The 21,431-nt window shown below is 35.1% G+C and overlaps 1 protein-coding gene across 1 annotated transcript in view; it reads right to left on the bottom strand.

Annotated features, from left to right (window-relative positions):
* The window catches only part of PTPN13 (protein tyrosine phosphatase non-receptor type 13), a 223,018-nt gene that overhangs the window by 46,569 nt on the left and 155,018 nt on the right, over positions 1 to 21,431 (bottom strand). The window contains 15 exon segments of the mRNA XM_017860030.1: positions 668 to 851; positions 2,091 to 2,455; positions 4,282 to 4,380; positions 4,498 to 4,661; positions 4,664 to 4,684; positions 4,687 to 4,710; positions 6,124 to 6,283; positions 7,563 to 7,648; positions 8,604 to 8,697; positions 9,411 to 9,542; positions 10,931 to 11,394; positions 15,064 to 15,195; positions 15,367 to 15,474; positions 15,803 to 15,892; positions 21,232 to 21,288. Of these exon segments, the coding sequence (XP_017715519.1) occupies positions 668 to 851; positions 2,091 to 2,455; positions 4,282 to 4,380; positions 4,498 to 4,661; positions 4,664 to 4,684; positions 4,687 to 4,710; positions 6,124 to 6,283; positions 7,563 to 7,648; positions 8,604 to 8,697; positions 9,411 to 9,542; positions 10,931 to 11,394; positions 15,064 to 15,195; positions 15,367 to 15,474; positions 15,803 to 15,892; positions 21,232 to 21,288 (2,180 nt within the window).

Below are 21,431 nucleotides of genomic sequence, written 5' to 3'. Positions count from 1 at the left end.
TTCTCTGTTTAATAATTTTCTACAATAAACATTTACTACTTGGATAATAAAAGCAGTATTTAAAAAGGCTAACTTTCAATGAATGTAAAGGATATTATACTTGGAAATTTTGTTTCCAGATCTTATTTGTAGGTTTAGAAGTTCTAGGATTATTATTACAATGTAAAGGATGCCATTTGAGCACACAAAAAAAGTGTGGAGGAGAAAAAAAATTACATTCAAACTTGGTTAAAAATTAAATAGGTAACTCATCAGAATTTGAGAAGCAGATAAAAATAATATTTACTAAGGGTCTCCTCTGTAGCAGATACTATACCAGGTGCTTTACATATGTTATTTCATTTAATCTTCACCACAGTTCGGTGAGGTTACTTGCTCCATTTTATAGTCAAAGCTACCAAGACTCAGAAGAATTAAGCGATTGGTCCATAGGAGTCTGCCAAATTGTCGCAAGTCAGTGGTAGAATCAGGATTTATACTCAGGTCTTTTTGCTTTATTTCTTAATTTCTCAGCATAGAAACATACCAGATATGCTATCCATTTATTAGACACAGATATGAAGCTATTTTAAAAGATAGCTTTTTCCCTAAAGGGAAACTTTATGAACACACCTTCTTTTAAAAAATATGGATTTTTTTTTTTTTAAATATAGAGAAAACAACTTACCAGCTCAAAGTCTTCAAGGTGATTTTCCAAATCATTTTTCAAAGGTGTCCAGTTTTCTTGTCTAGTTGGTTCAGAAATGTGATGTATATGATACTTATCCATTGAATTAGAGGAAGCAGATTCTGATTGGGGTTGATAACTCTGCCCAGGAGCCATATCCGGTGGTAGAGGGGAAGAAGGATTACTACAGAGACAAAGAAGTAAGACTATTTTCAGATACATTTCGATGTCAATATGGTAAGTTTGTGCCAGAAACAGAAAATGCTTAACAAATATTCATGTCTGATTTGAACTGAGATCCTAGTTACTTTTTGTATGACTCTGGACTATGAATTTACTCTATGTCTGTTAAATGCTAAAATTAACAATAATTTATTCTCTGTCTAGGTTCTTTTTTGTTTTTTTAAGACAGGGTCTCACTCTGTTGCCCTGGCTGGAGTGCAGTGGTGAAATCTCGGTTCACTGCAGCCTCTGCCTCCCAGGGTCAAGTGATTCTCCTGCCACAGCCGCCCGAGTAGCTGGGATTACAGGTGTGTGTCATCATACCCAACTAATTTTTGTATTTTTAGTAGAGATGGGGTTTTGCCATGTTGCCCAGGCTGGTCTCAAACTCCTGAGCTCAAGCAAGCTGCCTGCCTTGGCCTCCCAAAATGCTGGGATTATAGATGTGAGCCATCGCGTCGGCCTAGGTTCTATTTTGATGAAGCTCTTTAAATTGCATAAAGTCAGCAAGATAGGTTAAATAGAATTCTTTTGATTTCTAGTTGTTAATTCAAAGCTGAAGCTAATGTTATCAGAAGCTTAATGTGTGTTTCAACATAATAAGGAAAAGAAGAAAGAAGAATAAAAGTCTGACTCCTGTGGTTATTTTGGATAAAATACAAAGGAAAAAAACTTGAACAAATATGGTTGGATGCGGATAGATACAAAGACATAAACAAAGAGTAAAATGTATGAATAATTATGTGATGTATTGATGTAGTCTTTCTCTTTGTATGCTTCTATGTTTTCAATCATTTCTTCTTTTCCCCATCTTCTTTGTCTTACCTTTTGCAAACTCTCTGCCCTTATCTCCCCTCTATATTTCTGGTCCCTACTCTCCCACTGTGTTACTGCCTAAATAAGTCTCTTCTGTTTCTGTCTAAGTAGTATGATTAACGGTGAAATACAAATAACTTTCTTAGTTAACTAGTAAATATGCTCAAGATGGAAGAAAGACTCAGGCTGACTGACTAGAGAGCTTATTGGTTTGCTAACTAAAACTATCAGTCACAATAGCTAGACATCCAATAGAGTCATCCTCTGCCTAACCACTGTGAAGGTCACAGACACACACGTTTCCTTCTTACAGAAATGCATGTTGCTGCTACTGCTAATAAAAACCACCAGTTGCTTTGAGCTGTTCACATTATATTGATGATACCTGTCCACAAACTCTGGTTTACTGGGAATTTTCTGAGGATAGTAAAACATGGTACAAATGGAATCTTCTTGACTCTTGGGTGCTTCATGATGACTCTGTGCCTGTGACACCATGCTGCTTAGAGTCTGATGCAAAGCTGAACTCCAGGTCGAATTTGATATGTTTGCTGGAGCTGTCACTAAGTCATCTTCTCCACTCCCACTGCTGTCACTGTAACTGTCTCTTCTCGATGGGGACTTGCAGTGTTTCTTGCTTTTGTCAGACATTTCATTTTCATCTGAGCTGGTGCTTTGCTCCACACATGATAGCTGAGAAGAGTCTTTACTGCTGTTTGGAAGTACTTGTGCTAGAGACTGAAGTGGGGTCTGTAATGGACACATTTAAAGAGATTCGTGACCATTCTATGAATTTTAGAAGCATTTATTTGAAAATAAACCATTGAACAACTTTCTACTAAAATATGCATTGAATTTTCTAATAAAAGTAATTTATGTTCACTAGAGAAAATAATATATAAAACAGTTAATATTGTACAATTTATATCTTGAGTTAGAACTAGTGTAATATGTATTTTGTCTCATGTTGTCAAAAATTAGGGTTCTATCATAAATATTTTCTTAAGTCCTTAAATATGCTTTAAAACAATTTTAATACCTGTATAATGGTCCAGTGGATGGCTATACCTTTATTTCTGCCTTCTCCTTTTATTGGGCATAGAGTTGTTTCTAGCTTTTCATTATTAATAGAAATCTAGAAGAACCTCTTTGTATGTGAATTTTTACCCGAGTTTCTATTACTTTGTAATTTTCTATACTGTCAGAATATAGCACATTTTAATAGGCTATTTAAGTATTTCCAAATTGTTTTCTAAAAACTGATACCAACTTATATGTACATCAAGAGAGTTCCATTCACTTTTTCCTATCTGGTGCCTCAAATCAATGTAGTTTTTTAAAATGCTATTTATAATGCATCTCACAGAAATGTTATTTTCCTATTAATGTTCTCCTAATAGTATTATTTTCCTCTTTCCCCAAAATAAGGGTTAAAATTTCTGGCCCAGATAATCCTGCCTTTCATACCTAGGAGTCACTATTCACTGGTAGCAGAAGGCTATTTTAAGTAGACAGGCCAAAAGCGGTCTTTCTTTAATGAGAACAGTATTCATCTATGTCTATGTAACACTGAAACAGCAATAATGAACATAACTAACTCCACTTTTGTTTAAGAGGCCTTTATCCATTTCTGCACGTAGGCAAGGATAATTTTAGAGCACTGAGGTAATATGCAAAAACAACAATCATGTAGTTTTAAAAAGTAACTCTGGGATCAAAGAAGAAGTATGTAAACAACTATCTATGTTATGTTAAAGATTTATAGGAGCATTGTCACCTGACTAAGGACAAAGAGGTTCCCAACCTCCTCGGGCCCTTGCTGGCACCCAGATGTCTGTGGTCTTCGGTCACCTCTTGATCTCAACCCCCTTCTCTTCCTCTTGCCCTTAACTTAAAAAGAGACTGAAATCTGTACTGACTTAAGATAGTATTTTAGGATGACCATCTTCTCAGTTTGCTGGCTTTCCAAATAAACCTGCTTCTCTTCCTACCAACTCTTGTTTCTTGTGTATGGCTTCTGAGCCATGAGCAGTCAAATCTAAATTCAGTTACATTCAGATTCCTACCTGTCAGCAAATAATTTATAAGTCACCATTTTGGATCCCTCAGCTATTCCTTGATGTAAAAAAGGGAAATGGATAAACATATCCCTTTCTCTGTGACCTCGTGTTAAAAAAGGCTAAAATTCTGAAGAATTCTCATTTTAATCCAAACTAGCTCAGAATAAGAATCACTTTTCCTTGTTTGGCTCAATGGAGATATGGACAAAAGGTTTTTGTAACATTACTTTATGTATTTTTCTGTTTCTATTTATGCTTAGAAAACAAATCCCCAAAATCCTATAATTGCAGAATTGGAAAGGGGAGAAGAGAAGGTGAAGTAAATTACTTTATATTATTATACAAATATGGAATACATTCAAAGAAGTTGTCACGTAAAGATAACACGCCTACCTAAAACAAGTAGCCAGGTATGAAACCCAGGAGGACAATTCATGATGAAACCACCATAGCTGAATTAGTTAGTTGCTAAGTTGATAGGCTATAAAAATGTAAATTACTTTTCGTAAGTCTCACCAAAAGCGCGGTATCAATTTCCGGTAGCACACCAGGTGGAGGTCTGCAGAGAAGCAAGAACACTTCTGGAGCAGTTCCCCTGAGAGCAGATATAACTTCCTGGGGATACCATGAATGACAAATGAAGGTATAGTTAAACCAGCATTATGAAACCATTTTGAAAGGTCAATCCATCTCATCACTAAAAATGCTATACTCCACAAGCTAGGGGCTCACCTGCTGTGATAGTCCTTTCAAAGAGGCTCCATTCACTTTCAAGATAACATCTCCTACATCAATTTTTCCACTTTCTGCTGCTGGCTGTCCAGGAAAGAGCTTTTTAACCCTTACTATGCTGGCATTAATTTGCTCCGGTATAAGATTATCTTCTCGAGAAAACTGAATCCTAGACCTGAGCTATTTTAAACAATTTTACCTCAAATGTATTTTCTGGAGAAAAGATATAAAAAAATTGAGATATTGTTAACATGCTGTGTTTACATATGAACATACAAACATATATACTTCTAGACACATTTTAAAAAGTCTATTTTCCCATATTTACAGCTCTGTGTGTACTTACTGCACTCTTATAGTATACTGAAGCTGTATCCTACAGTCTATTTCCATCATTAAGAAATCTTATCAAGTAACTGCATGAACTAAGCTGTTTGATTAGGAAGGAGAATTCTGAAAGTAGGATTCTGAAAATGGAATTATGCATCAAACTCATGTATTTTAAAAGACACTATGGTCGGCCACAGCGTCTCATGCCTATAACCCCAGTACTTCGGGAGGCCGAAGTAGGAGGGTTGCTTGAACCCAGGAGTTTGAGACCAGCCTGGGCAATACAGTGAGATCCAATCTCTACAAAAGCAAAACAAAACAAAGTATGACAATAGATGAAAAAAAAAAGGGGGAAATTCCATGGAAGGACAGATATGGGAGAAATTCAGGTACACAGTGTGAGAAAGATGAAAAGAAGAACAAAATAAACGTTAGAGGAGGTTATGTGGAAATAAACTGACATTGTAATATTCTGGGGAGGTGTAATTTAACTTAGATAAATTGCAGTATTTCAATAAATTTCTTATCAGCTAAATAAATTAAAAGAACAATAATGAGAAAATAATTTAAAAACATATTTAAAGTCTTTGCTCATGGTTTATTTGGGTGTTTAAAAAAAAACCAAACTGATTTAAAGCAAGAATGATGGGGCTAGGTGTGGTGGCTCATGCCTGTAATCCCAGCATTTTGGGAGATTGAGGAGGGCGGATCACCTGAGGTCAGGAGTTCAAGACCAGTTTGGCCAACATGGCGAAACCCCGTCTTTACTAAAAATACAAAAATTAGCCAGGTATGGTGGTGTGTGCCTATAATCCCAGCTACTTGGGAAGCTGAGCCAGGAGAATAGCTTGATCTCAGGGGTGGAGGTTGCAGTGAGCCAAGATTGCACCATTGCACTCCAGCCTGGGCGACAGAACGAGACTCCATCTCAAAAAAACAAAACAAAACAAAACAAAAAACTAAGGGTCAAGGTTTCACACGGGTTTGAAGGCATCTCAGCATTTGTTTTCTTTATTTTTTCACTTACAAAATTTCATTTTGATTTTACAACAATTTAAAGGATTTTTAAAAGAGCATAATCATGCATGGCTTCATTATCCAAAGTCTTTCAGACTCTATGAGCTGCAAATATGTTTCTGTCTTTATTCAGTATGGTGCTATGTCAGATTATTATTTGCCCTTGGCAAGAATAATGAACAAAACTAGGGCATTCACTGTAATCCAAAATGTAAGAATCAAATTTTGAATAGGCGAGGAATAATTTAAAGGTGAGATTGTAGTCTCCCAAGGCCTGACCTTCAGTGACAAAGCTGTAGTCTTTGACCTGAGTTGTTTTCTTCACTTTTTCTGGGCCTTGACCTTGGGCATTCTGATCTGAAAGGGTACACTGTGGGGTTACCGGGATGTGTTCTTTAGATGTTGGAGATTGTCCCTTTTCTAATAACAGATGAACCACCTGTATAAGTAAAATAGCATTTCATTAATTAAGAAGAATGCTAAGAAAATAGATACATTTTCAGGACTTAATGGTATAAAATCATTTAAAGTAACTACCAAATTTGGTCCACCAAATGAAGAGGGAGAAAAAAAATACAGAGGAACAAAAGCAAGGGGTTGAAGGTTTCAAAATCAAGTTTTTGTTACATTTCTGTATAGGAAGATAAATGATTAAAAATAATATATTATAAATATAATACATGTTAGAAATGTATGATAATGGCCAGGTGCAGTGGCTGGCTCATGCTAGTAATCCCAGCACTTTGGGAGGCCAAGGTGGGCAGATCACCTGAGGTTGGAAGTTGGAGACCAGCCTGACCAACAAGGTGAAACCCCATCTCTACTAAAAATACAAAAATTAGCCAGGTGTAGTGATGGGTGCCTGTAATCCCAGCTATGTGATAGGCTGAGGCAGGAGAATTGCTTGACTCTGGGAGGCGGAGGTTGCAATGAGCCGAGATCATGCCATTGCATTCCAGCCTGGGTGACAAGAGCAAAACTCCATCTCAAAAAAAAAAAAAAGAAGAAAAAAAAAAAGCCAGGTGCAGTGGCTCCTGCCTGTAATCCCAGCACTTTGGTGGGCTGGGGCAAGAAGATCACTTCTTGCTTAGGAGTTCGAGACCAGCATGGGCAACACAGGGAGACCCCCATCTCTACAAGAAATAAAAAATAAACTAGCAGGGCATGGTGGCATGCGCCTGTAGTCCCAGCTACTTGGGAGACTGAGGCAGGAGGATCACTTGAGCCCGGGAAGTCAACGTTGCAGTGAGCCGCAATAGTACCACTGCACTCCAGCCTGGGCCTCACAGCAAGACCCTGTCTCAAAACAACAACAAAAACTTCCAAAGACCATTATAGATAATTTGGTAAACTCCCTGACTCAAAATGTACTTCAACAAAATAAATTTTATGTTCAGGCTAAAGAATAAGAGTGAAAACCACTAGAAATCAGATGTTTATACAACAAATTTAAAACGCAATTTCCACCCCTCCCCATCAGATCTCTTTGGTAATGTAAGCGCTAAATATGACATAGAAAGTTAGCTTCCTCAGTAAAAAATGTCTTGTAATACTTGCATTTCAATTTGGAAGGAAAAAACAACTCAGATGGTTATATACATCAGGCTTGGTTTCTTGATTAGCTAACAAATTTAGAGATCTCAGTGAGAACTGATTTTATTCACACATTGTTTTGCTCTTCTAAGGTACTGTAAAAGGTTGGTGTAATGATCTGTTACCTGCCCTGTATTTCTCAGTGTTTCCACAGCTTGCTTATGGGTGGCTCCTTCTAGACTAACTCCATTGACAGCTAGGACGCGATCACCTAAAAATTAGGCAGTTATTTTGAAAGAAACAAATCATAAATAAAAATCCTACATGTTCTTTTAAATCTTATGGCCTTATTTCATATTAATTTGTTTGAGGACAGACTCAGGCAAACTCTGGAAGAAACTGGGTTACAGAGTTTCTTTAATATGTTATTTAATTTATTCCCCAATTTTATGGCTAATGTTAAGTATATTTTAGAACAATAACTTTATAAAAATAAATTTAAATCAAGAGAAAAGATAAGTTGAACTATAAATATTTAGAGATTGGAGGAAAGTTCCTAGTTAGTTCTTACTAGAACTGTAGATATCAGGCTGGGTTCAGAGGCTCATGCTTGTAATCCCAACACTTTGGGAGGCCAAGGTGGGGGGGGGATCACCTGAGGTCAGGAGTTCAAGACCAGCCTGGCCAACATGGTGAAAACCTGTCTTTACTAAAGACACAAAAATTAGTCGGTGGTGTGTGCCTGTAGTCCCAGCTACTTGGGCAGCTGAGGCACAGGAATCACTTGAACCCAGGAGGCGGAGGTTGCAGTGAGCCGAGATCGCACCATTGCACTCCAGCCTGGGTGACAGAGCAAGACTCTGTCTTGAAAAAACAAAACAAAACAAACAAAAAAACAAGTGTAGATGTCAGTGTTTTTACAGCAATTTGCTTCATAGTACGTGTAAAATATGAATGAAAGCACTGTCTAGATATTTTCTTTCCTTTTTAATTTTTTTAACTTCCCACACAATGTTGATGTATAGATATCTTCTGATACAAGAAAATAAGCTGGGAAGAATAGTTTTTGAAATGGCATCAAAGAGTTTCTTAATGCTACAGTTTCATAATTGAGTACGTTCTTATTTTATATTATAAATTTGAAGATCAGTTATCAACTTTATAATTCCTTATCTATTTGCTGTAATATTCATGTATATAATTCCTACATAATATAAACACTATACCTTTGTGAATTCTACCATCAGACTCTGCTGCTCCCTTGGGAATAACAGCTTTCACATAAATGCCACCATGTCTGACACTTGTATTCACACCTCCCTAAAGAGAAAAAGACAAAATAATATTTTATAATATGAAAAATTTTGCACTCTCTTTCAAATCTCAGGCCTAGAAAGGATTCAACTCATCAGCCAAAGCAGTGGCATCCCATCAGCACGTGCTGATGTACAGTATATTCATTAGTATACTAATGAGGGATAGTATCTTCATCAGTATAATTCAAAATAATTTTATCAAATAGCCTATTCATAACTATCTTAAAGATAATATATAATCTTTATATTATATCAAATATATATATATTCCTTGGCAACTTTATTTTAAAGATACTAACAGTGTTATACAAGGTATCGTATAATTTGGAGAAGAATATACTTAGAAATATACAGCCTTGTAATTACTAATAAGTAGTTTAGGAAAATATATCATCTATGCTCAAGCATAGAAAACCTGTCAAATATCTAACAAGCATGTCATTAATTTATTTTACAATTAGCAAGTTTTATATTCAGATAAAGCAAGTATTAAATCTATGGAGAAAAAAGTAGTGTTTGTCTAATTTTTTTAAAATCACAGGAAAAAGTGACTAACACAATTTTAAAAAAAGTTTTAAGATACGATTCAATTTTAGGATTCTGGAAATATTTGATGTGTCCCTTTTGATGCAAAATAATTCAGTTAAAAAGTTGACATACAATAGGCTGCTGGAAATTAAAGAAGAGAAAACATTTGAAAACCTTGTCAAACAGTACCGTGACACTTATCCCCAAGCTGTTATCATTTTTAGCCAGTTCAACCTCAAAGATATCTCCAGGCTTAGGAGGTGATGAAGAAAAAGTTTTAAAATTCATTTTATTGGATGTATTCACTGAAGAGGAAGATTCCTTAACAAAGAAAAACAAAGATTTCTTGTTAGAGTCAAAATGAATTATAATTTTTCTTTTTTATTTATTTTTTAAACCTAGCTCAGGACAAAGCTGACTAGAGTCAAAATGAATTATTATCGAAAGACAAATATGTGTTTTGGAAAATTAAGAAAAGCAAGATATTAAAGGATAGAGTATAGTCAAAGAACATAAAGGTTGGAAGAGATCTTAGAGATCTTCTAGTCCAATGTATTCATATTTTATGGTTGAGGAAACTGATGTCTAGAGATTAAAGCGCTTGCTTCAGGTCAAACTGCTAGATATGGTAGATTGAAGTCTATACAGAACCCAGTTCAAACTTGGCTTTTATATAATCCTGGTCCAATGCTTTTTATATTCCTAAGTTTACAAATTAGTTTTATTTCCTTTAATAATCAATATATATCAAGCAGCAGCTTTTAACCCGAGCCTCTAAAATGAGGTTTCATGTTTACATTACTTATATTTATTAATCCAATAATATAAACATAGGAACAACAGCTAAGCCCTATTCATAAGAGTATAACTCTTATGAGGAATGTTGATTTTTCAGTCAACGAAAGGCATAAGATTTTTTTCTAAAACTGCTTGTGAATTTGGGTTTAAATTTATACCATTTCTAGGAATAAGCTACTCTCTTTCTTCCCTTCCTTCCTTATCTCTCTCCCTCCTCTTCTCCTTTCCTTCCCTTCTTTCTGTTGGGGTCTGGCTCAATCACCTGGGCTTTGGGCTCAAGCGATCCTCCCACCCAGCCTCTCAAGGTGCTAGGACCACAGATACATGCCACCTCGCTTGGATAATTTTTTAAGAAATGTTTTGTAGAGATAGGGTCTCCCTATGTTGCCCAGGCTGATCTTGAACTCCTGGCCTCAAGCAATCCTCCCACCTCTGCTTCCCAAAGTGTTGGGATTATAGATGTGGGTCACTGTGCCCAGCCAGAATGAGCTATTTTCAATGTCGTTATTATCATTCATTCAGAACTTCAGAAGAATTTAGACTATAAATAGTAAATTCAAATGGCCATTATATGAACTATTTAGAAACAATTTTCAGATATTAAAATTCTCTTATTAATATAAACATTAACATGCTAGAGACAACTGGTAAGAAAACAATCATAATCTGCAAATTCCTTCTTTGGGTTATTAGACAGCAAGTTTGCAGAGTCATAGCCATTTAAAGTTATCATCCAAAGCTGTGGATTTCTCTGAAAGTTAGAATCAAATGCAGTAGCAATTAGAAGATATAAACTATTTCTTTTTTCCAGAATAATGAAAGCATCTTGTAGATTATTGTGCTCTGTAATGTATTTGCTGCTATTTTGCTTTGTTAAATGAGAAAACCAAAATATTAAAATTAAACTATGCCTTTTTTGGTGTTTGATGATCCTGACTGCTGGAGTAAGTGGCTTCATCCATGTCTGAATCTCCATGGTCCGAGTAATCAGTTGCATCAGAAATGCCTGGCTTTTTAGTTTTGCTTTGGTTACTATCAGTGGAAGTCTTTTTCTCAGTGGCTTTGGATATTATAGATGGGGAAGGGCTGCCATGCTGTGATTCCTGCCAGGTTTGGTCACCTAAATGGCTGACAAAGAAACCATTGACCTGGCTCTGAGATAAGCTGGCACTCTCGGTCCTGGAATCTTGAGAACTCAGGCTTCCTTCCCGCAGGCCCCCAGACAGCCCAGAGGAGTTCTCCGAGATGTGCCTCAGGGTACCACGTGACCAGTGGTGATCCTTGGAAGAAGAATCTGTAGCACTGTCTTGCATGTAAGAAGATTTCTTCATGTAGTTTTTCATCCCATTGGTGAGATGCACAGGAGTAGAAGGCACTAAAAGTCAAAATCCATCAATGAGAATAACAAGTTAGTGACACACATGCTTGTGCTTACACACATACACAATGTTTCCTGAAGGTTGTTGGAAGGATTTTATAAGGATGGTACATGCAAAACACCATTAGGTCATGTGTTTGGCAGACTTTCTTTGCTCTCTCCTTCGGTCATTCTTGTGACAACCTCTATTGAAATGCATACCCTTTTCACCTTAACTCCCCATTTCCATTCTCCAAGACCCACTTCAAACCGGTATCCTCTGTGAAGACTCTACTGATTCCATAGATAATTTCTATTTTCTTAGTATCCAACATACCTTGTCCTTATTAAATAGTTATTTGCACACTTACTTTATATTGACTTACTAAATTGCATTTTTTGGACTCCAAGTGATTATCATGGAAGGCAACTCCAAATTGCTTATATATAGTTCTTATCAAAAGCCACTTTAGGCCAGGCGCAGTGGCTCATGCTTGTAATCCTATAATCCCAGCACTTCGGGAGGTGGAGGCAGGCAGATCACTTGAGGCCAGGAGTTCGAGACCAGCCTGCCCAACATGGTGAAACCCTGTCTGTACCAAAAACACAAAAATTAGCTGGGCATGATGGTGTGCACCTGTAGTCCCAGCTGCTCAGGAAGCTGATGCAGAAGAATCACTTGAACCCGGGAGGCAGAGCCTGAAGTGAGCAGTGATTGTGCCACTGCACTTCAGCCTGGGTGACAGAGCAAGACTGTCTCAAAGAACAAACAAACAAAAAGCCACTTTAGAAAGCTTTCTGAAGACACAAACCACCGAAGGCACGTGTAAAGGAATTAAAGATGGGAATTTATAAGAAATTAAAAGTTTTATGTAATAATTGACAACAAGGGAAAAAATAAGAGTAATGAGCAACTAGAGAGAAAATATTTCTGACAACAAACAATAAACAAAGAATTAGTATCCCTAATATACAAAGAGTTGCTAAAAGTCAACAAAGAAGAGGTTTTCAAAACTCCCATGAGATATGTAGACTCCCAAGAGATATGTAGACTGGAAATTCAGAGTAAAATACAAATAGTAAATATATGAAAAGACATTCTCACTATTGCTCAGGGGTCTGCAGTTTAATGCAGTTCTCTACTTATTTGGCTGACAAAAATGAGAATGACTGATAATTTCAAGCACCACTGATGGTATGAGGAGAAAAGCACTGCTATATCTACTTGGTTAGTCTATAAATTGGTAAAACTTTTTGTAGCCCAATTTGGTGGCACTTGTCAAAATTTTAATGTACATACTCTTTTATCTAGTTCCAGGCAACTAACCTCTAGAAATACATACATTTTCAATGGTGTGTTAAAAAGCGTATTTGTTGGAGTAACATTTATAACAGAATTATAGCTAACTTGGATACATAATAATAGAAGAAAAGTTGAATAAGTTTTGATATGGCTATAACATAAATATAATGTTGCATTAAAAAGATATGCATGCACATGTATAGCAACAGAATATGCTAAGTAAGTAGTTACAGAATGGTATTTAGAGTATAAAACAGATTTTAAAAAATAAATAGTGTACACATATGTTGTTTCATATACACACACATACACACATCACATATATATCTATTCTACACAGAAGGCTACATGTATGCCAAAAAGTTTCCCTAGGAAATGGGGTAAGGGGACTTTGACTTCTTATTTCATAGGTTTTGCATAAATTGGATTTATTTTTAATAAACGAGTATGTATTCTGTAACTTTAAAATTAGCAAACAAAACAAAACTAAAACCTTCCTCTTTGGTGCCTAACAATTAACAGGGGTAGCTAGAATACACATTGGTAATTTTCTAAGTTCTTTTGGGTTTTACCTCTTTTCAAAGTGACACTACAAAATAGTTACAGACCATGATAAGATTCACCTACCTTTCTGAAGAAACAATTTCACAGATGTATACTTTTAACATTATGCTTTTAATTTTTATTTAGCATGGACAGAAAAAAACCACACAAAACTCTGCTGAGAAGAAAAGCCTTCTCTGATCCTCACAATAGGTAAAGTTCCTCTGTTATATGCCCTCTTGGCACCTTGGGCTTCTTGTTAACACTTAACATAGTTACAATTAAAAATCTGTCTAGTCAGACAAGAATACTTGCCTCCCCCGATAAAGAGTAAGTTCCATTAGGGCAGAGTTTTTTTATCTTGCACATCACAGGCACTGAAGAAATGAATGTTGAACATTCAAATGTTGAACAAATGAATAAATTTTCTATAAAACATCTATTGAAAGCATGAGTAAGATGGAAATCCCTTAGAGCTTTATTCAGGGGGCAATACATTTATTCTGAATTCCTATTATCCTTTTGGTTAAAAAATGGTGAATAATGGGACCCAGTGAAAAATTTCTGGTCTTGGCTGCTTTAAACTTAGAAGCATGTTATAACATTTCCAACTGCAGTTGTCTTTCTTTGCCTAATGTGACTAAATTATAATTAGATTATATAAGCCTCCTGTGGGCAGTGGTGGTATCTTCTATTTCCCTTCTATCCATTGTGTTTGCTCACAGTAAACAAGTGTGTAACATGTTATTTATATATGTACATTTACAGACATACAAAATGCATATAATATTCAGTAAGAAGAAACCATAGTCAAAATGACTCATCTATATTTTAATAAGATTTTGTCACAACATACAATATGTTCACGTTTTTCATCTTCTATTTTATCGTAAGAATCCAAAGCTATGTCTAAAATTCACTATCTAAAATTGTTTTTCAGCTAATTTTTTTTTTTACTAATTCTTTTATGTATTTCCCAGTATCTTTGGCATGAAGGTAACTTACTTATATCTAGCACTTCAACGTTTTTGAAAAACAATATTAATGACAGCTAAAATTCACATTTAAATGCTTCCTATGCACCAGGCAATGTGCTTATTCTTTACATGCATTATCTCAATTAATTTTCATAATCTATAGGATAAGCATGTTTATAGTCACCATTTGATATATGAGCACAATGAGACTTAGAAGGTTCATGTAATTTGCTCAAGGTGTACAGTTTTAGGTGGTAGAGACAGAATCTGACCCTGGATTCTGTAACCCTCTCTGTTTCCCACTGCACTGTTCTATGCCACAGGGGCTATGTGTGCTTCTTCCACAAATACTGTGCTACCGCTTGATCCTCGTAACAAATAACTCTGTGCAAGGCAGACAAAGCAGGACAAAAATCACTGTCTACTCTTTAAGTAAAAACAAAAGAAAACTATGGCTCAAGAAGACTTAAGTCATACAGCTAATAAAAGGCACAGGTGAAGCTCAAATGCTGGTCATCTGATCTTCATCAAGTGCTTTGTCTCTAAACTGCTAAAGACTGGAATAATGAGACAAAATGATATATTCTTGTTTTAAAATTTCTGGGTTTTGGTGGTTGTTCTTTCCTTTTCATAATCTGGTTCAGGACAGGACTTTATATATAACTGTTATGTAATATTAACTACACAATGATAAATGACTCTATCTCTGATTTGAGAAAAGGAGATGGAACACACGAAATAATCAGAGTTCACTTAAGTTGCATCAATTTTGTACACAATGAATCCACTTTTGTGCAAATACCACTAACAAGGAATGAGACAGAAAAGTGACACAGAATACATAAGAGACATTCAAAACATTACCTTTGGATATCTTTTCTTTTGGCTGAGAGATAACAAGTGTCACATCTTCAGGTGCATTTTGCAAAATTTCAATTGCAGCATGGTGGCTGACTCCCTCCAGACTCACACTATTCACAGATATCAAACGGTCTCCTGTACAAATAGAGAATCCAGTATTTTCAACAACAAAGATACATTTATTCTGAATCTTAGAAATATCATCTCTTTCTCAATATTTTTGTTTGGCCTAAGTTCCATTTTCTCCACCCGTGCAAATTTATGTCTGTCAGAAAATACTTAGAGAATTACCAAAATGTAAAGTACCTGGCTTCAAGCATCCATCCAAGTCAGCTGGTCCTCCAGGGGTAATTGAACTGATAAATATGCCTAGGTCCAGTCTTCCCATCTTTTCCCCACCAATAATTTGAAATCCTGTAAAACAACACATTTAAAAAAGAGTTTCATTTGCTGCTTTCAAAGACTCATGATTAGCCTGCCTGAAACACAGAAATGTGGGGACTGTTGATATCAAATGATTAATAAGTAACACATATTAAATTTTGTGGAAGTATTTCTTGTAGGCATCTCATATTTGGCATTTGGTGGACTGGGCGGGTAGGGTGATGGGATTGTGAGTGGGCAGCCAGTCAGTATCTTGAGATCAGAAGTGAGCTGGTGCTGCAATGCCAATGCTATGCTATAGACTTTTCCTCTGAATCCTCAAGAATCATAGACCTTTAAGAATCTCACAGTGACTTACCCAAGCCATACTTTGCATCTTTTTTCAGGTTTACCAGGGTGATCTCCCTTTCTGGTGAAGATACTATGCTCCATCTTTTGTGTAGCACATCTACTGGGAATTTATAATTTAAAAATAAATATAACATGTTCAGGCATTAAGACTGTCAGTTTGTTTTAACAATTTAAATGTTAACTAAATATGTTAATTGCTCAGTCACTTAAACATGTATTTTAAGTTTACTGATACTCATATATTTTAAGTTTACTGATACTGTTAACATTTTATATTTTTATAGTGATTTATGATTTATAAAATGACTACATATTACATTTATTCTTCATAAGCTATCCTTTTGAAATAAGTATATTTCAGTTACAAATGATTTAATAAACCTCAATAGGTTAAATGATTTGCACAAATTTACTCAGCTAGCACAGGAGAGAGCTGAACTTTTCAATTTAGGTTTTCTGTCTGTTATACCACAATCGACTCCCTGAATTTGACAGTGCTCAATATATTAAAACATTCCTTCTAATTAATGGTTGACATTTAAATTTATAATTAGTAAAATATTCTTAATAGGTTCTTGAGTCAAATAGCAAGAAGAAACTAGATTTCTTTTTTTTTTTTTGAGACAGAGTCTTGCTCTGCTGCTCAGGATAAGTGTAGTGGCATAGTCACAGCTCACTGTAGCCTCGACTCCTGGGCTCAAGCAGATCCTCCCACCCCAGCTTCCTGAATAGCTAGTATGACAGGCATGTGCCATCACGCCTAGCTAATTTTTTATTTTCGTAGAAATGGAGTCTCTCTATGTTGCCCAGGCTGGTCTTGAACTCCTGGCCTCAAGTGATCCTCCTGTCTAGGCCTCCAAAAGAGCTGGAATTTCAGGTGTGAGCTACGGCACCTGGTCAGAAACTGGTACTATTTTTAATAGTCCCGTTAATAATTCCTTGTCTAGCACATGTACTCTCAAAGGATCTTCATTCATTTCAAATTCTATTTGTGCAACAATCTCGCAAGTAAAGAGATTTTTAACCATTGTTTTGCAGATGAGGAATAACACTTTGTGACCTGCTTAACATAATAACTAGTATCAGTGCCCATTAAAATGCCTGAAGTCAGTACTTGATAAATCCTAGTTAAATAAATTGAATGAATGTCATCATGAGAACTAGAATTTATTTTTTCTTATTTCCACTAGGTTTTTTAAAGTAGGCTAATCATTCACAAATAACTTCTCAAACCAATAAATATGACACTTAATTGACATGCTTATCAAGTTAATTCATCCACTTTGCAATTCAAGCATTTACACAAACACACACACACTTCCTAACATCAATTACAACGACAGTTCAAATTGGTCTGTGTGTGAAGGTGTTGGTGATGGTGAGTTTGTTCAACATATTCCTAAGGATATTTTTGTAAAGTGAATCTTCAAATTCAACTCTGCATACTTCTCAAGTATATTGAAGCTTTCTGAAAATGAGAGGTTTTGGTTTCACTAAACTGTAAGCCAGAATTTCCTTAAACCTTGGTATGCATTTTTGTAACAACCAAATCAGTATGAAAACAGACTTTATTTCTGTATGTGCAACATATAACCACCCACGGACTTAACACCGTATTAATATGTCACAAAACAAATAGTAATTTTGTCACAAAACTTGTATTGATGCTTAAATGATGTAATGTGATACTTCATATTGTATAAATAAATTCTTTTAATTTCAAAAGACAGTAACAACAATAATTTCCTCTCAGGAGTGAATTAGCCTTGTATCTCAATACTGTTTTGGTGAAAGTTTGCTAGTTCTCTGTAGAGTATATATTCCTATTCTGTTGTTTCTTTTTGACCCAAACTTAGTTATTAGCAATAAGAGTAGTGGTAATTCAGCATTTCTAATGATTTTATTAATTAAATTACAAAAAGTATCATTGGACAATGGTGTGAAGTACTTTACATATTAGGTAATCCTAAGCAAAAGCCCATCCATTATTTAATGCCTCGCTTAATGAGTTTAAGTATCCAAGATCCTTTTATCAAAAAGTAGGCAATTAGCTCTATTTTTTAGCTAGAACGAATACAAAACAACACAGAACAAAACCCATACAATTATATAAAACAAATAAGGGGGTGAGGTCACATTAGGAATTGAAATCAGTATAGCCTTTAAGTGACCACACTGATGAGGTGGTAAGAGAGAACATGTTAAATCAAAGTGCTTTGTAAAATGATTAAACGATGATCATTGCTTTAAATTTCCATTTCTTCCTTCAAGTTTCACATTTAATCACCCACTGTTCAGGAATTGGGATACTTGGACACTGATGAAATCTATTATTCTATGATAGGTACTTAATAAGTCCATTAGGCATACAGTTCCCAGAAAAGGAAAATCCCAAGCAGTAAAGACAGAATAAAATGAAAGAAGAAAGAGAAAATGGCTTGAGGAGACTAATGGCTGAGTTGCTCTGGTTCTCATCCCAACTAAGAATAAAAAGGCACTAAACTGTGGTGGATTTTAAACATCCCGACAAACCAATCAAAAGTTGAAAATACCCTAAGTCAAAAATGCATTTAATACATCTAACCTACTAAATGTCCTAGCTTTAGCCTAGCCTAACTTAAATATGCTCAGAACACTTGTGTTAACTTATAGTTGGACAAAATCATCTAAAACAAAGCTTATTTTAGAATAAAGTGGTTACTATCTCATGTAATTTATTGAATACTGTACTGAAAGTGAAAAACAGAAGGGTTGTAAGGGTACTCAAAGGACAATTTTTACTGACTGCTTATTTCTTTTGCACCACTGTAAAGTCAAACCATGATAAGTCGGTGACCATCTACAGTCTGTGGTTTGGACACTTCAGGAAGCAACATGACAAACTTAGCTAAAAGTTACTTTTCAATTGCTGTATAATAATTATAGTAAAACAAGAAACATTAAAATCAATTTTACATAATTCTTGGAAAAGTTTTACATAGTTTTGTTTTTACTCTTATAAAGGAAAATAACGAGTGTTTTTTTTTAAGTTGAGCAACTTTTGTTTTGAAATCACAATTAATCAAGGGATTAGAATCCTTTCCATATTACCTTTTCAAAGCGTAAGATTGGAAGAATTCATGACTTTTTTACTTTTCTTTTCAAATTTCACATTCTTTAAGAATCTCCGGAGGTCATAAAAGTAAAAGTGAATATAATACATTCATCCTTGTTCTAAGTGATAAATGATTTAATATTAACTGATGTTCATTTACAGTTTTCATCTAATAATCTTGACCAGCAGGAAAAACACTGAAATTAGAGTAACAGGTCCCATATTTGATGCATGGGCAAGTAATTTTACTTTTTGATCCTTAGTTACACTATTTGCAAAAACATGTTTGCCATGCTTTATTATGTGAAAACTTGATTCTCAACAGAGTACTAATTCAGGCTACTTGGCCAGATTCAAAGAGAGTTTTCAGGAAAATATAGCCTTGTTTGCAAGCTAACTGAGGCATACCTCTATATGAAGGTGGATTGGCCCTACTGTCCAGGGCAGGTGAGATTTTAAGGCTTCTGAAGGTTTAAATAGAGAAACTACCCAGTGTAAATTCATACTCATGGGCTATCCAATGTACATTCATATTCTTTTTCACCATAACCTAAGCTAAAACACATTTAAAATTCTCATACTTGCATAGATTATTATCTAGCTTCTTTCAAAAGTTTAGCAGGGAGAAATAATACTTAGGCATGATCACATTATGAGGTGGTCTAAAGAGTAGATTAGAGCATAGACTCTAGAAACAGATTGCCTTTGTTCAAATCACAGCTCTACTACCTGCTAACTTTGTGACCTTTTGCACAACTTAACTCTCTATGCTTTGGTTTCTCATTTGTGAAAAAAAAAAAAAAATAACATTAACGCTCAACTCATAGGATTGTTGTGGGCATTAAATGAGAAATAATAAAAAATGCTCAGAACAGTGCTTGGCACACAGTAAGTACTTAATAACTGTTAGGCAATAATTACTACCGTATGGACATGTTAATAACTAAGGTATTTCAGGTACACAGGCATTCTACTACCATATGGTCGTGTTTATAACTAAGGCATTTCACGTATACAGGCATTCTACTACCATACGGACATGTTAATAACTGAGGTATTTCAGCTATACAGGTATAAATTCAGTTCATGTAAGGAGTTTGATCACTAGAAAGCTATATAACAGGATTACCAATTTAGGTCCAAGTATAAGTTCAATAATTTTTTCTTTAATGATAGACCCTCATATTGAGGACTGATACATTCAAAAATAAAATGAGAAGGAAAGAAACCTCACCTTCATTTGCTATGAGTATTGAAGACATTGTGTGTAGTTTTACTTTTAAAAGCAATTTTAATTCCAAGAAAATTTTTTCTCTCTTAAAGAATTAGTATGTGTATTTTAATTAAAGAATGAGAATTATACAAAATAGCACTCTAGTGTTTGACAGTTTTGACCTAAAAACCCCAGCAATTCTATATAGTTCAGTGTTATGCCTTCTGTTTTACCCTGGCTATAGGAATATTGAAACTAAATTTACAACTTTATCAAGTTTAGATGTATTAGTAATTTTAATTAACAGAATGGCTTCTTTCTTCATCAGACTTTTAATTATTTCAACTTTAGGAGTCTAAGACTGAAACATTTTTGGAGGAAAGTAGTGTATAGATAGTAATAAAACATTTTCTACTCATGAAAGTTGTCAGAAAGATCAAATAAGATAATGTATATGAAAATACTTTGCAATTTAAATTCTAAAAATTTTGAAGCCAGTGATGTTCAAGTCACTGGACATTTTTGGTCTTCTTCCTACGATTTTGTTTCTTAGATTCTTTCTAAACTATAATCTCAGCATTTAAAGTCTTTAAAGTCTCCTCATAATATTTAGCATAAGATTAAAAACTGGTCCTACTTAGTTTTCAAACTTCACCCTGGCCCCCACATGCCACCATACTGAGACTCCTGCAGTTCCCTAAATCTCTTTTCTCATATTCCATGTCTCTGACCATGCTATGCCCTTGATCTGGAATGCTTATCTTTATTGTTCTGTCTGAATAAATCCTCCTTTCCCCCCAAGATTCAGCTCAAGCATCCCTTTAAAATAACTGCCTCAGTTAAAACTCTTTTTAATAGAAATTATCTCTCACCTGAACTGTTATCTTAGCTTCCCAATTAGTGTCCTTATCTCTAATTTGTCATTTCATCAACATTAGCCTCAGTCAGAGGTCCCATTACATCACCATGATGCTGAAAAATACAACTCTCCTTTAACTTCAATGTAAGATTAAATCCTCGGCATAGAACTCAAGACTCTTCATTGTTAGGTCTAAGACTATCTCATTAAGTTACAAGAAAAGAGAAAAGAAATGATGGAAATGAGGGGAAAAACATTTTGTAAACCTACCATTTTCTTTTAAGGGTACTTGGGATGAAGAATTTCCAGAACTATGCATAGTCATTCCTGTGGCATAAATTAAATTATTAGACATTTCATAAGATGGTCAGATGCTAGATATCGAAGTAATTTCTTCTGATAAGATAATAAAATCAATAAAACAGATAAAGCAGTATCACATTTGTATTTACATTGAGAAAACATTCTCC

Source organism: Rhinopithecus bieti, unplaced genomic scaffold (genome assembly GCF_001698545.2).
Source record: "Rhinopithecus bieti isolate Rb0 unplaced genomic scaffold, ASM169854v2 scaffold_52099, whole genome shotgun sequence".
NCBI lineage: Eukaryota > Metazoa > Chordata > Mammalia > Primates > Cercopithecidae > Rhinopithecus > Rhinopithecus bieti.
The sequence above is the reverse complement of the archived record's forward strand: the minus strand, read 5'-3'. Positions and strand labels throughout refer to the sequence as shown.